The sequence below is a fragment of the Pteropus vampyrus genome, unplaced genomic scaffold (genome assembly GCF_000151845.1).
Source record: "Pteropus vampyrus isolate Shadow unplaced genomic scaffold, Pvam_2.0 Scaffold399, whole genome shotgun sequence".
Taxonomy (NCBI): domain Eukaryota; kingdom Metazoa; phylum Chordata; class Mammalia; order Chiroptera; family Pteropodidae; genus Pteropus; species Pteropus vampyrus.
In genome coordinates, this window is record NW_011889180.1 from 705962 (window position 1) to 722098 (window position 16137).

At 37.6% G+C, this 16137-nt stretch overlaps 1 protein-coding gene across 1 annotated transcript in view; it reads right to left on the bottom strand.

Moving 5' to 3' along the window:
• HYDIN (HYDIN, axonemal central pair apparatus protein) overlaps window positions 1-16137 on the bottom strand; it is a 351593-nt gene that overhangs the window by 220796 nt on the left and 114660 nt on the right. Inside the window, exon 11 of the mRNA XM_023523662.1 lies at window positions 6606-6705. Coding sequence (XP_023379430.1) covers window positions 6606-6705 — 100 coding nt within the window. The remainder of the gene's footprint in view (window positions 1-6605; window positions 6706-16137) is intronic.

Sequence of the window (16137 nt, forward strand, 5' to 3'; positions counted from 1 at the left end):
ACACCCTAAGAACTTGTGATTCTTTGCCATTTCATGCTCTTGTTATATATTCTCAGGTAGTGTTTCTCTATGTATTTTCACAAAATATTTCCCTGCCTGACATGCCCAGCCACTGGTCCCTCTTTTTTTTCTTGACCAACAAATTCTTCAAGAGTCACTTTCTCTGGGAAGCCTTTCTTGAAAACCCCAAAACTGAGCTGTGTGCCCTGTATCCTCTTCTATTATTCATTCATTCACTGTAGAGCACTGCAATATAACTGTTGGTTGGTGTGTCAGTTTCCCCTGCTCATTTCTATACTTTCTGAGGGCAGGAACTATGCTTTTGTACATCTCTGTACTCATTGAGCCTAGATATAAAAGCTCTTGAAAGAAAAGGAGATTTCAGTTGAGGATATATATAGGTTGAATTTCATGCATCCTGAGCTGAGAGGGCTCCCTTGAGACCAGCCACACTGGCCTTCCCTGCTACTTCCTGTCTCTGAACATACATTCACATAATGGAACACTACACGACAATGAGAATGAAACACGACTAGAGCTACAAGCAACACCATGGAGGAGACATGCAGACTGATGTATGTACATTCTGAAAGCAGGCTTCTGAAAGCAGGCATTACTAAATTGTATTGTTTAGAGATATATACATAGGAGTTAGAAACTATAAATGAAAGCAAAGAAATAATGATCATTAAGGACAGAATGGCGATTATCTCAGGAGGAGGTTGAGGTGAGTACAGTGTGATTGGGAAAGGTCGTACAGGGGGCTTCTTGGGGCTGGCAATATTTCATTATTGATCTTGGTAGCAACCACATAATGTTTGCCATATAATTATTTGTTATAATTCATATGTATGTGTATTAACTCCCTATTGCTACTATAACAAATTACCACAAACTTTGTAGCTTAATGTACAAACTGATCTGAAAAGTTCTGTAGGTCATGTCTAATTGCTGGGTTAGGCACCTAAAACTAATATAATATTGTATACGTAATTGAAAAAGAATGTTTTTAATTTCTGGAGCTCAAAAGTCCTAGATGGGTCTCACTGGGCTAAAATCAAGGTGTTGTTGACAGGGCTCTTTTCTGGAGGCTCTAGAGGAAAAGCCATTTTTTTGCCTTTTCCAGTTTCTACGGGCTACCTGAATGCCTGGCCCCTTCCATCTTCAAAGCCAGAAATGGCTGGTCCAGTCTTTCTTATGTGGCATCACTCTGACACTGAGACTGATAACTTCTGCCTCCCTCTTCGGCATTTAAGGACCCTTATGATTATATTGAGCCACTCACATAATCCAGGCTAATCTCCCCACCTTAAGGTTGGTTAGCTCATTAGTAACCTAAACTCTATTTTCTGCCTTAATTCCCCTTTGCCATGTAATGTAAAATATGCACAGTAATATACTCATAGGTACTAGGGACTCTTTGGGAGGCCATTACTCTGCTTACCACAGCACGTACTATATACATTTCTGAATCTATGTTCTATTTCTTAGTGACAAATGGTTAAAAGTTAAACTGTGGCATGTAAACAAAAAAAAATTCATATACAACCAAGAAAAGAAAATGATACTTTTTAATTTAGTGTTATGGAATAATCTCCAAGAAATATTTAAAACACAGTATCAGAACTATTGTGTAACGTATGTTATCATTTATGTAAAAAAGCGTAAGGGGAAGCGTATCAATATGTATTTGCTTCAACATGCTCAAAACCCATAGGAAAACAAAAGCAACGCAAAATAAAGCAAGGGTAGGAGTTTTTCTATCCGCCTTAGAAGTATTTCTTAGTAACCTAAAACCAAGATAATAATAAGGAATCATCACCAGCCCTTGAAAAGACACATAGAATTGCATGAAATTTACAGAGAAAATAATATGGAATTACTATGTAAACAAAGCCTTTCCCTAGCAATTGTATATTTTAGGGTATCACTAACAAAATAAAAGGAATGTCATGCAGATGGAAAATTATACTATTCAGTTTATCTAGAATGTGATTTCTGTGGCAGAATTCAGAATTGCAAGTGAAACAATAGATAAATACAACTAGTTATGTAATGGTTGGGAACCTCCTGGAGAGCAGCCAACCCCCTGGAAAGTGGCCAAGCACGACATCCCAGGGGAGCCATAGAGAGGAGGGAGGTCACACCACCTGTGACACGGGGGCCACTGGAGCATTTTCAGGCTGTGTTTGAACACTGATGTACCAACATTTCCTTCTGACCCATTAAGAAGTCGGGGATAGATGATGCTGGTCTGAAGGGCAGAAACAGACTAATGTCAACGCAGAAACTCCTAGTTCATTCTGCATTCACTTGGGGCCATCTTGAGAATCCCACATTCATGGGCAAGGAAAGGCCAGATCATATTAGATTTCATTCACTCATGCCTTCATTCTTTTCATTTATTTGCCCATTCATTTAATAAATATTTATTGAGTGGTTTTAGCTTCCCGCTGCTAACAGCATAAAACATAGTATGATTTCAATATATAAATATTCAAAACAGGCAAGACTATACTATTTTGCTTAGGGACGAATACATAGGGGATAAAATTATGTATTAAAATAATAAAATGACTATCATAAAAGTCAAGGTGATGGTTACATCCATGGAAAGTGAAGTAAATGTCATCAGAAAGGGACACACAACTGGGGGAGGTGAAGGATGGCAGTCTTGGGTCAGGCGGCCCATCCTTCTGCACTGTTCTTAGACTGCCTAACCACTTAATGCACGGAGAAAAGTGACTACGTAGATATTGATTAGAATCATTCTAGGTGGAGAAGAATAGATTTTGCACTTGAAGATGCTAATGACTGTGCATTCTTATTACTTTCCTCCCAAGTTTAAAAATAATCGCCACAGCCACATTCCTTGGAGACCTACACATAAAACAGCAGAGGCCAGTAGCACTAGCTACCCTGAAAATTAAATCCATTTTCTCATTCTTACATATAAATGGACAATCACACACCAGAAGACATTGGAAAGAACCTTATGAATGCATGATACCAACTACCCTGGAATTTTCTAGGTATCAGTATTTCTCTGGGTGTCCTTATTTAATAGCTCTGAATGGCATTTAATGTCATTTATTATTCATGTTTGATGATTAAACTCTTATTCTTTGACAACAGATGATCAATCCGGTAGGTCCAACATTGGACCATTAAGATTTCCAGAAGAATACAATTTTTAAAATGAAGGGAAGTATGTAAAAAAATAAAATAAAATAAGATTTCCCAGAGCTTAAGTGACACATGAATAATCAGACTCAAATGGTCCACAGAAAGCTAAGGAGGATGAATTAGAAAAACAGTCTTGGACATAGCTTCATTACATTTCAGACCCTAAATACAAAAAGAAAATCCTAGAAAATACTGCAAAAAGAAATACAGGCCACCTATAAAGGAATAAGAATCAGGGGACCGTCAGACTTATGGATTTTTACAATGAAGTTTATACAATGTTCTAAAAGTTCTGAGGAGAAATTACTTTAAACCTAGAATGCTATAGTCAGCTAAACTATCGAGCACAGAGGCAGAATGAGATATTCAAATATCAAAATTTCTCTTTTACATACTCTTTTTGAGGAGGTTACTTGAGGAAAGCAAAAGTGAAACACACATGGAAATTTTTATAAAAAATTTCTGGATAACAGCTGTGTAGGAGGTGACTGATCTGAATTAGAATAAGAAGCTGGTGGGCTCTGGGGGAAAAAATGCCCTCAAGGAGAAGAGGAGAATGAATTCTAAAAATAGACTAGTGGTTACCAGAGGGTAGGGAGGATGGGGGAGGAAGGAGGTAGATGGGGTAAAGGTGGTCAAATATGTGGTGACAGAAAGAAATCTAACTATGGGAGGTGAACAGACAGTGTAAATATATATATATATATATATATATATATATATATATATATATATATATATATGCCTTAAAGTGTACAGCTGAAACTTATTAGATTTCATTAACCAATGTCACCATAAAAAGTAAATACATAAATAAATTTTAAAAATAAAATAAATAAATACTAAAAAAATAAAATAAAAAATAAAACTAGATAGGAGTGAATAAATAAGAAATTAGAAACCACAGCGGGGGAAAAACCCAAAAGCATACAAAAGAGTCAACTACGAAGTAAGCTGACACAAGGCATAACTGTGAGAGACTGATGGACAGTAAAGAAAAGAAATCTACTTGATACAGATCTTAGAGACATTCTCTGAGTGATCAAAACTCAGAACACTTAACCAGCAGAGAATAAAATGTATTCCCAGAATACAATTTGGCCCTTTAATGTATAAGATTTATGTAGACAAAATAGAAGACTTAAATATGGTTGTCAATCACAACAATATAAAAGCAGAACAACTCCCAGAAGTTGAGAGGGAGAAAGGTGGAATGGTAGTAGGCCGGTTAGGGCCGGGTCCCAATATCCTTATACATCAAGAGATGTTATAGAGTTGATGGAACAAAAAATATAGTTTTAAGTATATTAATTAAGGCTATAAATAAAACTCATAAAATGAAATAAACACATTAAAATACTTAGGTTGCCAGGGGCTGAGGTGGGGGATGAAACTGCCTGCTAAAGGGGCATGAGAGAACTTTATGGGGTGAGATTCAGTACTTGACTTTGATGGTGGTTACCAGACTGTTCGGGTTTGTCAAAGGTCACAGAACTGTATCTGCCAAAAGAGTGAATTTCACTGCATGTAAATTATAACTCAAGAAGCCCAAGGAGGAGAGAAGAAATGTAAGTGAATTAAATCCTCATCTTTCGTATTGGAGACTCAAATGTAATGTGTGAAAGTGATAAATCAGCAAATAGCAATATAAGCATAGAATTAGCAAGGGTAATTACCACAAGAAACAGCTAAAAGTGCTTCTTGGGAGCAGTGCCAGAGAAACAGACTGCTAGTTAGCTTTGTAATCTTACAATCTATATGTTTATTTATTTATTGGCATCAGTATTCATTTAAAATTCTGAAATATTTGTAAAACACAGAAAAATTCTCTGAGTGGTAAAAAGAATCTCTATATATCTTTTGCCCAATAATCTTTATAGCAAAGGTCGAATCCAGACTCACGTGATGCCCCAGATGTCATGTCTCCCCAGTCTCCGTCAACATGAACAGTTCTTCATTCTTTTCTTGACTTTCAAGACCTTGTTATTTTTGAAGAATATATGCTGGTCATTTTGTTTTGTTCTTCGGTTTGGGTTAGTCTGATGTTTCCTCATGATTAGACACAATTTAGGTATTTTGGCTCTAATATCACTGAAGAAATATTGTGTTCTCATTGCACCTTAGCAGATGGTCCAACAGGTGGATTTGCTCATTTCTGCTGGTATTAACTAAGATAACATCGACCAGCTTTCTGCAGTATAAAGTTAAATTTCTCTTCTTTATAATTAATTAGTATTTTGAAGGAGGTTATTTTAAGGCTACATAAAATACTATTACACATCCTGCTTTCACCCATTAGTTTTAAGACTCACTGATACTTTTTACCTGAATTGGTTATTACTGTGATTGCCAAATGGTAAATTTTATTGAGTAGACTCACAAATTCCTATTTACAAAATGGATTATAATCTATTAGTGTCATTATTTATTTTGATCCTCAACGTGTTTCGTATTTGGTCAGTGAGCATCCCTTTGCTGGTTTCTGTGTCATTTTGACATGTCTCTGTCATTCTTTGAGAGCATTCTTTTATTTTCCCACACAACAGGATATTCCAGGCTCATCTTGTTCTTTTTCTGCTTCAGTCCTGGAATCAGTCAATTCTCTAAAGTTCCTTTTAGTGGAGGATGAGAATTAGAAACCAAGCTTTGGGTGCTAGGTGTGCTCATTGCTATTAGGGTCTCAAAGCTTCCAGGACGTCTCAATGGACATAACTAGGAAATATGCATATATATGTACACAAATATGCACATACACTTACATATATAGTTATGTCTATTATCTCTGCATACCAACAACCACGGTTCATACTGATAACCCCAATGACATTTTAATCCCAAAGGGCTCATCTAAGTCGTCTTCCTTTCCATATTTGCACCTCCCTCCTCCAAGATTGAAAAATACTAGCTCTTGTTATCCTCAAGATATTTACTTTTTTGTTTAACTCCTCTCTCTATACAATCTCCTGAAGCCATCGGGTTGCCACCCTACTTGTACACCATCCCTGTGGCTCTGGCCACTGCCAGGTTGCCTTCCCATCCCACTTGGCATGCATTATTTTGACAAAAACTTAAAAAGAAAAAAAATAAGTAGCCAAATACTACAAAAAGGACAAAAAATAAATTGTGAGAATTTGTCTCAAAGAATGCTCTTACTGCTCTAAAAATCAAGGAGAAACCCAGACCCATGGTTTCCCATCCCCCACCACCCACACCATAATTGTAATGTACTTCAAAGTTTGATCTGTTCTAGAAAGAAGTGAGAAGTGCATAGCTTGACTCCATTATTCTTCTATTTATGTCGTGCACTGCCCATAGCCTAAACATACGCCTGCACATGCGTGCGCGCACACAGAGTCTCAAGTACCCTACTTTTTCTCCAGGCACTTGGTAACCTGAGTTTAGCACACAGACATCTTTACCTGAAATGTCACAGTAAACTGTCTGTTGGTAGAGCCTGGCTTCCAGAGGGTTAAAGTACACAGTGATTTCAGCTGATGAGTTGGGCCAAACATCACCTTCCTGAAAAACATGAAAGAATCATTAAAAAAATTTAAAAACAATATGATGAAAGGTAGGTATTGATTTTAAATGTTATTATTATAACATCTGAAGGAAATACTTTTACAACAAATAAAGCACTATTTTATCCAAGATAGTTAGCTTATGCTACTTGTTAAGAGGTGGTACAAGTTGGAGATGAGCTTCAAAAATAATTTCAGTGAATCTGTGAATATATAATGAGTTTATATAACTAAAAGTTATATTAGTTTATAACTAGGATGTTTAGGAAATTCTTAAAATTTGTGTATTCAATGAGCAATCATTGTATACCAATGTATACCCAGCACTGGGCTTCAGAGATGAAGGATGCGGTTTAACACTGCTTGGAGCTCACATGAGACGGATAATAAACATGTATACGAGCATTTTATAATACACATGGTAAGTGCTGTGCTCACATAAATAAGGTCCAGATGGGCCACAGAGAAAGAAGTACCTAACTTACTTGATGGAAGGACCACATTCTTAACTTTTGAGGTGACAGCATAAGGAAATATTCTTATTCTATAAAAACACAGCAATGGCCCAAGGTAGAAAAATGGCCAGATCAAACCCTGGTTCTGATCCAGTGTGACATTTCTCACTTTAATTCAAACTACTCATAAGTGATAAAAGGAAACCAACTTTTGAAATTCTAATGCACATGCCATATATCAGAATACCCTTAAGATATTCTTTAAAAAATATTTTATACTAACCATACAACCTGGGACCTCTTCAATAACTTCTCTGGGCTGCAAAAGGAGATGCTAATATACCTGCCTCAAAGGGTTTCCTAAAGTCTGAGGGGGTCATGCAGGTCAAATGCTTTGCCCCACATTCAGTACATAGTAAGAGCTCAGTAAATAGCTGTTTACTATCATTGATGTTATTTTTATGCCACTTGGAAATACTGAGTTTATTAGAAAAATTAGGAGGGAAAGTTGTATGTTTTCTCTATGGTTTTCATAATAGAGCCAAGTAGGGCATATGTGATAAACATACAAAATCTATAAACGGTCCCGCCACATAAATAGAAAACTAAAAAAAGACAATGAGATAAATAATTAGGGTCCAATTTCAGACAGTTCCCAATACATATTCTATTTCCAGTCTGGGTAGAAAGGAACATAGTGCTGGAATAAAGAATCAAGCAGAGAACAAAATGGTTTAAAATGCAGACATCTAACAAGAGGGGGAAAATAGAAAACTAGATCCAATTTGGATTTATTTATGAAGGTAACAGCCTGATCAGTGTGCTTCTCAGGCTTCAGAATGATGAAGAGTACAGAAATAGCAGTGAGGGCTGTGAGTGCCCTGTGGATCCTGGGAGCTCTCACCTCCCAGATTAGCCTGCTAGAATGAAGGCTCTATGAGGGTAGGCACTGTTTTATCCCCAGGAACTAAATCAGAGGTAGCTCATAGTAAGTGCTCAACATATTTATAGAATCAGTCATATCCACTGGAACTACAAAAGTCATAAGTTTTAGAGCTGGCAGGAACCTCTGAGGTCATGCAAGGAATAAGGAATTCCTAAAGCACTTTCATTTATTTAGGCATTTCACTGTGGCACTTTTCCAAACCTTGAAACGCGTATCTGTTCCCTTCTAATAAATGGCAAATACCTGGCCCCTTTGATTAGTGGATGTTTTAGTGACCTGGAGTATTAGGAAAGCCAGGCAGAAGAGGTGGTCCATCTGGTCACTGGTATATCGGTAAGTATTCCACCTCTGAATGACTGAAATCTGGGCTTCCTTTCAACCCACAAGGCAAATGTATTCCCCTGGTAGGTTTGTTTAGGAGTAGAGACTGGACATAGCTAACCTGTTCCTATCCAAACTGACTGACCAGAATGGCCATCTTGGATCCCTAAAAAGCTGTTAGAAAAGCCTTCCCAGTGGTAGGAAATATCTCCCAAAATGATGCACTGGAAGTCAGACAAGCTCAGTACATGTGGGCAAATTCAAGGGCCTTATGCTTTGGGATGGGTCAGATCATTTTCAAAAGCATTATCCCAACAAGAGTTTCCAAGGTCCATGTGTAGATGAGAAGGCAACATATCTTGGATACCCCATCATCAAAGAAGTCTGATGATCAGAACTGGTGGGCTGGAAAATGGTGGGATAAACGTGCTCCAGAGAGGCAACCAGAATCTCCCCAGAGGAGGCAGTGTTGATGTCTAGATGTGATCCACGAGAGGATCGTCTGATATGGAGGTTCCCTGAGGCTGGGATGCCCTTCTGCTAGGTGAGGGAAGAGCAGTGCAAGGGAATCTGAGCCCACTGGTTGAGACTGGTAGGCTCAGTGCTTCCTTATCCTGGGCTGCAGCTGTTTTATTGTGCCTGTGACATTTGTTAGTAACCTGCAGCTTTACTGAGCCTCAAGAGATAATTTAAGGACATTCCTATTCTAAAAGCCTCTCCTGAGCTTGTATCAGGTAATGTGTATTAAGAGAGCTGTGAGGATCTATAAAATCAGAAGTGTGGTCATTCAGTTTCCTCTCACAGAGGAATGCTGTCAATATTAGGTCATTTGAAGGAATTATGAACATATATAAGGACAGTTATTTTTCAGTTGTGATTAAAATAAAAATTAAATAACCTCTATTTCTTTACAGCAAACTCAATATAGCATTTTCTAGCAAATCAGAGAGAGCAAACACCAGAAACAGGCAGTCAGCCTAAAATGAACTCACTTTCACATATATATCTTTGAAACATTTCATATTACTTCTCTAACACTTCTGATATTAACATCCATGCCATTCATGTCTCTGAACAGAATTTTTCTTTCTTTATTGCTCAGTTCTAACATTTCTGTAAACAAAAACATTCAGAATTTTCCCTACTGGCTCTGACATCAATATCCTACCTTCTCAGTCCTATGAAACCACCCTCACCACTCAGAACCCCTTGCTGTTCTACTTTCCATCTATATATGGCCCCTCTCCCATCACTGTCCCTTTTTCGGCTCCAAAGGAGAGAAGAAGTATATAGGATCTAATCAGTATGTGAAAATAATTGGTTTGTTGAAAATAATTGTCAAAATGACCTTCAATTATATCGTAATTACCCTCCTTCTTGGTCTTCATATTTCATCTCCGCCTCAGATTCATAACTGCATTTCACTTATTAATCGAGTGACCTGCTAGTAGGCATCAACTTTGAATTTTCAGGTCTAAAGCTAACTCCCATACTATGGTTTTGCCCAAATATTAAATATCTCTGGCAATGGAACTTCATGCTTCCTCTGGGACAAGAACAAGTGACTTGATGGACACAGATCCAAGACTTTCTGAAAGCTGTCTATGAACATACTGCACTGGTTCATGATAGGTGATAAGGCAATCATGAGAAAGGTGTCCTTTAAAAATGTTCCCCTTAAAAAATTATATTGGCAATGATTAAAGAGGTTCTTCTAAAAATCTCCCTTGAAAATCCTTAAATAGAAAAACATGTACTTAAAAGTTACCTTCCTTCCCCCTTCTCTATTTCTCATCTCCCTCCTTCCTTCCCTCAATCCCTCCTTCTCTCCCTTCCTTTTTTCCTTCCTTCTAATGAAGGGTTATTTCTCACAACTTTTACAAAATCAAAACTCAAACTGCAAGAACAGAGAGTTACATTACGTTTAAGTTTAAGTTACTTGGTTTCTCTGGAAACTAGTTTACACTATTACTCAATATCTATAGTTATCATATAAAATCATTATTTTAATTCCCAACTTACATTGAGAAGAGTGATCCAAACTTTTGCCTACTCAAGTGTTATACTTTCCAATCATGTCTCTAACCTGACAAGAGATTGAATCATATTTAAATCTAAATCAAAATATTTGCAGCCATTAACTGAGAGCTCATGTTCTTAGCATTGTGTTAATTGCTGGTATACATCATTATTACCTAGTTCAATCTTTACAACCATGTAAAGTAGTATTATACTCATTTTAAAGATGAGAAAACCAAAGCAAAGAGAAGTTAAGTTTCTCACCCAAGGCCACACTAAGTGGCAGAACTGAGTTTCTATAATATTTTTTTTAACAACCTGAACCCTACTGCAAGTATAAGAAAAGGTCAGGCCTCACATTTCTCACATCATAAAAAAATGTGAGAAGGAACTTAAAAATGATACAACTAATAATCAGACTTAAATGAAGCCAGCACGACCTGGTGTTCCTGTCTTGTGAACATAATAGGACACCCTGCATGCTTATATGTTCAAGTGTCTTGGAAGGTGATTCACAGGAGGTTCTTTTGGAAGACATAATCAACATTAGTATTTTGCAGCTCCTGAGAAATGTATTCATAGATCTTTATCAAGCTATCCTGGGTGTGCCAGGTCTGGTCAGCTCAAAACAAGGTCAGTGAATAATGACTTCAAGAGCAGCTATAATGTATAATAAATTCCAACATGTTCCACTGAAGTGAAAATATTCCTGACTACATAAATATTTTCATATCATATTTAATGAAAAGTTAAAGAATTTCTCTTGGGAAATAAAAACAACCTCTTAGAAGTCAAATTTCTATCAATCAATTGGGAAAAAAAAGCAGCACTGATTAGAAGCTACAATCTATTTCACTATCCACAGTTACTCTTCTAGAACCTTCCAGGTAAAGAGAGAAATTATGGCTCTCTTTATTGTCACTCAGAGTAAACAAGAGTTGTCTCAAAGAGAAATGGAAAAAATAATGCAAGCAAAAAATCGAAGATAAAGTATGCTAATTATCATTGCAAAAAAAGATCTAATTGGCACATGTCATGCAAGGAGATTTTTCTACTCCTTATCTCCTCAAACAAGAAAGTGAATTTGGTAAAGCTTTGATTCTCAAAACAATGACCAGAAAAGTTTCTAAGATAGGGGTCTAAGGTTTGGTCATCTGTGAGAGGAAGTTTCACAGAAGGTATGTTCTGTCTTGGCTGTAACACTTGGCTATAACCCATACATGGTGAAAATTCCAACGGGGTTTTATAGAGCTGAGGTAGTTTGTCTATGATGTTCATGCCTTCCTCTGGACAGAACAGATTTGTGTCTCTTCCAACAAGGAAGGGTGTCAACTTCTTTAATGATCCATGAGGAACCTTTCTGTTTCCAAGACTTCCCTAGGCCTCCTTCCACCTGCCCTGGTTCTCTAGTACAATAGTGAATGTACCAGTACAATTGGAAAAGGTTTGGCCAAGCGCAAAGATCTGAGAGAACAAACAAAAATAAAGGGGTGCTGAAGAATGGGAAAGCAGTATTCACGGAAGAGCTGTGACTTGTCAAGGACAGTTTGCTCTCAGCAGATCGCTGTCCTTTCTCCTTTCTGGTGTCCATTTCCAAGGAGTCAGCTCCCACATGTTTGCAATGTGACTCAATGGCAAATGGTACAAGAAGTGGAAGGGATTTGCATAAAAAGCTAGATCTTTCCTCTTTGGTAGCCATCTGGGCTTCCACCCAATCTGGTTCTGCTGAGCTCACATGCAAGGCCAATTTGGAAAAAATAAAGTAAACTAAATTTGAGCTGTGCTTTCAAGGTCTGAATTGCTGAACCTCGTGTTTTGTGCAGGCTTAGATAACGACAAAGCATGGTTTACTATTACTTACATGGTAATAAAGAAATCAAGTTTCTCTCCCTTTTTAAGGTTTAGTTAAATTAAGCTGAAGCTTTTTAGGGATACTAGATGAATTTTTCTTTGATGGAAAAGACAACTGCTAACAGAAGCAGCAATGTTTTCCCTGCTCACTGATGTCAGCCAATCAGCTAAGACCAGTTTTGGGCAAATACCTTTAAATTCTCAGACTTTTCTTTTTAGAGAAAATATCAAATGTTCAACATTCAGAAAATTGCTGCATCTTAAAAGTGTGACCTGAGCCAGCAGTACCAGAGTTCAGAAACAAGGCCAGCACACCTGTGCTATGATTTCGCAGAGGCCTCCTAGACACCCATGGAAATCAAAAGCTTAATTCTCTCCTTTTGTCCTGTAATATTCTTCTGCCTCTCAATTCTCAGAATTGTAGTTTTTGTTTTTGACTCTCTCTCATTCAGGGTACCCAAGAGACCTAAGCTGAGGATATAACAAAATGAGACTGTCAAAATTCTGTATAGCCAGAATCCATCTAGTATAATACAATATTATATTTCTTAAAGTAGTCAATTTAACTTGCTTTTCTGGAAGGCACAAAATATGCATAATAGACTCAATTTTACAATTCTGTTCCAAAGGGAAGAAGAAAGATACAGAAACGGTGGCTTGAGAAATGATCATTATTCTACAGAGCCCAGTACCTATCCTAGGTAAGGAGTAAATAAAAAAAATTGGGCTAATACAGTAATACTCCAAGATAAGGTATCAAAAGAATTGACTTGAGGAACTTGACATAAACAGTATAGTAATATCCCACATGTTTTAATGACCAGAATGATGATTATGTTACTATTATAATATCAATAAATTACCAAGCTAAAAAATGTCCTTCCGGACCTCTGTCCTGTATCTGTCCAGGACTCCCTTCTCCCTGTGGTCACTCTGGGTCCTTGCCTAACACCTTCTGTTGAGAATGAACACCTCTGGAAGCTCTCAAAAGACAAACTTCATTTTTGCCCTCTGCTACCACCTTGGTACCCAAGATGCCCTGGGTATAGCTCCTCAAGGTTCAAACAACAGACCCTATGGGAACGTTATGCAATGAGCATAATGAGAAAAAAGAAAGTGAGCCAAGACAATGGGACTCACCCAGGGCCAAGGGTAAACAGGTTGTAGAAGAGTAAGAACTTTCAGTTCTAGAGTTTTGGTCTGTCATTCTTATAGCATTGTATAAAATTATTTCTCACCTGATTATATTAATAAAATTTTATTAAATTCAAACCCATCACACCTCTGGGCATTTTAGGGACAGTGACTGATCTCTTCATCTTGAATCTACTTGCTCTGAATTGTAAAAACCTCTATAATAGGTACAATGTTCCCATAAAACACACAATATGCAGAGAACACAATAAGAGCTAAACTAACCTTGGTTGTAGCTGACTCATTTGAAGAACGAAGATATACAGACCCAGGTCTGAGAAAATAAGTATATCATTCATATCATTTCTTCTTTCTTTTCAGACACTAAGATAAAGTTTTTTTTTTTTTTCCTTTTCTAAAGTTCACCTCACTTGAAGACGATGTCCTTCTTCAGTGGACACACAGGCTGGCAGTCCCTAAACCCCTAGATCAACCTTTTATTTTTAATTTTTGAACAAGATATCAATTACAGATTGATTGTTAGATCAATAGGTAACTGTGGTTTTAATCTCTCTACTGTGAATTCAACTCATATTGAGAAGCTAATTAAAAGGAAATATACTTTAATAAAAAAAATATTCACTGCTGGTGCAAAGCTCAACTGCTCAACTGCCAGAAATTAAATAGTGGTTTTGGCATAACTGATCTGATCATGAGCAAGATTCAGAAGAGATCTTCAGTAGAAAATAGTGATGAACCAACCACAAGGGTAGAAAGGTATGTAAGACAGGCTGATGAGCTCTCCGCTGGCTGGTCTCCTCTCAGTCATCCTTCTCTGTGAATTCACAGCCTCTCCTCGCTTTGCAGTGTCTCTTGAAAGCTGAGCACCTGCAGGCTGTGTTGGGCCTTCTATGACTTTCCTTCTTTGCTCTGCTTTTGGAATATCCATCTGCTTTTCATGCCTTCAGCGAAGAACTCTGTAAGATTCTCACATCTGACTTCCACTCCTGACTGCCCTCCCACAAATTTATTACTGCATTTCCAAAACTTTTTGGACATCTATTATCACTTCGAATTCAACATGTTCAGAACCAAACTCATCATCATTAACTGATCTCCCTTCCTCTATTTGTCCCTCCCTCCCTTCTTCTTTCCTTCCTCCATTAATTGGCACTATGGTAGGCCTAAAGCGCAGATGAGGACAAGGCATTCTTTGACCTTCAGGAGCTCAGAGTCTGTTCCCAAAATGGAGACTCATAACTTATGAGTCAAAAAGTATCCAGTGTCCTACCCTTAAAAAAAAAAAATTCTCATTTTGTAGACAATGCAACTGAAGCCAAGAGAGATCAAATGGCTTATTTAAGGTCATATTCATTATTGGCAAAGCTAGGAATTAAACCCAGGACTCCTGACTTGCTAATTTCTATCAAAGACATCATAATTCTTCCTTCCACTCTAGTTCAGGTTCTGAGGAGACACACCATTCCTCATCATGCCTCACTCTCAATGACCAGTCAATCAGAAAGCACTTTAATGCCTTTCTTATGAACATCTCTCACATCTGCCATTTCCTTTGCTTTCCAACCATCACCAGGCCAACCATCCAGGTCAGCATCATCCTCACACATCACCCTGAACTTGTAGATGGGTCAGTCTCCCTGACTCTTTCTGTACTAGTGCATTTCCCCTACCTGACCAGCACCGACCCTTCCACTTTCTATCTACCCTCCTCTGACTTGATCTGCATGTTACTACTAGGATAACAGACCTGAAACACCTTGAACACATGCTCCTGCTCTGAGCCCTGCAGTCAGTCTCAGATACCCTTGGCATACTGTGTGGGGAAACAGGTCTATGGCCACGGGGAAGTACTACTTGAACTCTACCACTTGGAGAATTATCTTTTCTTGAACCGGAATTTCCCAAACTTATTTGCCCATAAAATTTGCTTTTGCCAAAGAACACTTATTACCACCCCTGAGGATCCATTGTTTGCAGAAATACACTGTGGGGGACAATAACCTGGAGGCTACAGCACAACAGGTTGACCAGGCAGCCCAGATTTCCTCTACTCTCTTTCCCAATCTTATTTTGTATTCTCCATGATTGCCTGCCCCAGAAAACTCAGTAGTTTTATTGTTATGTAATATGCCATGAAACTAATACTTTCCCTTTTCTTAGTTTTCATAATTTCTCCAACTGGAAACATTCTTTCTTTCTACTTAATTAAATCTTACCCTTCCTCCAATACACAGTTCAGATCTTGTCTTTTCTATAAATCCTTTCCCAACTCTCTCATCCAAAACTACGATAGCATTCATTTACCTGTTCCAGAAAACCAAAATCCCAACAATGGAAGTTACCCATAGTTCACATTTGGGTCAAGAAGCTAATAAAATGGCAGAATTTTCCCATAAAATACCTTCAAGAGTAATTTACAAGGTAAGATTACATTACACTCACAAGAACTGTATTTCTATAAAACTATAAGGATCTTCAAGTAGGGGTGAAATGGAGATTTAACCTCAATAAATAATTTACTATAACTGACACTGAGTTCTGATATTTTGACAAGAATAACTTTACGAAGACTCTAGGAAAGTTTCATGCCTTCATTTTCATTTTGCGAAAATTGTCAAGAACCAGATAATGAAAACTATTGTGAGAAGAAAACCTGAATAGTGCACGTGGAAGACAAAAGCAT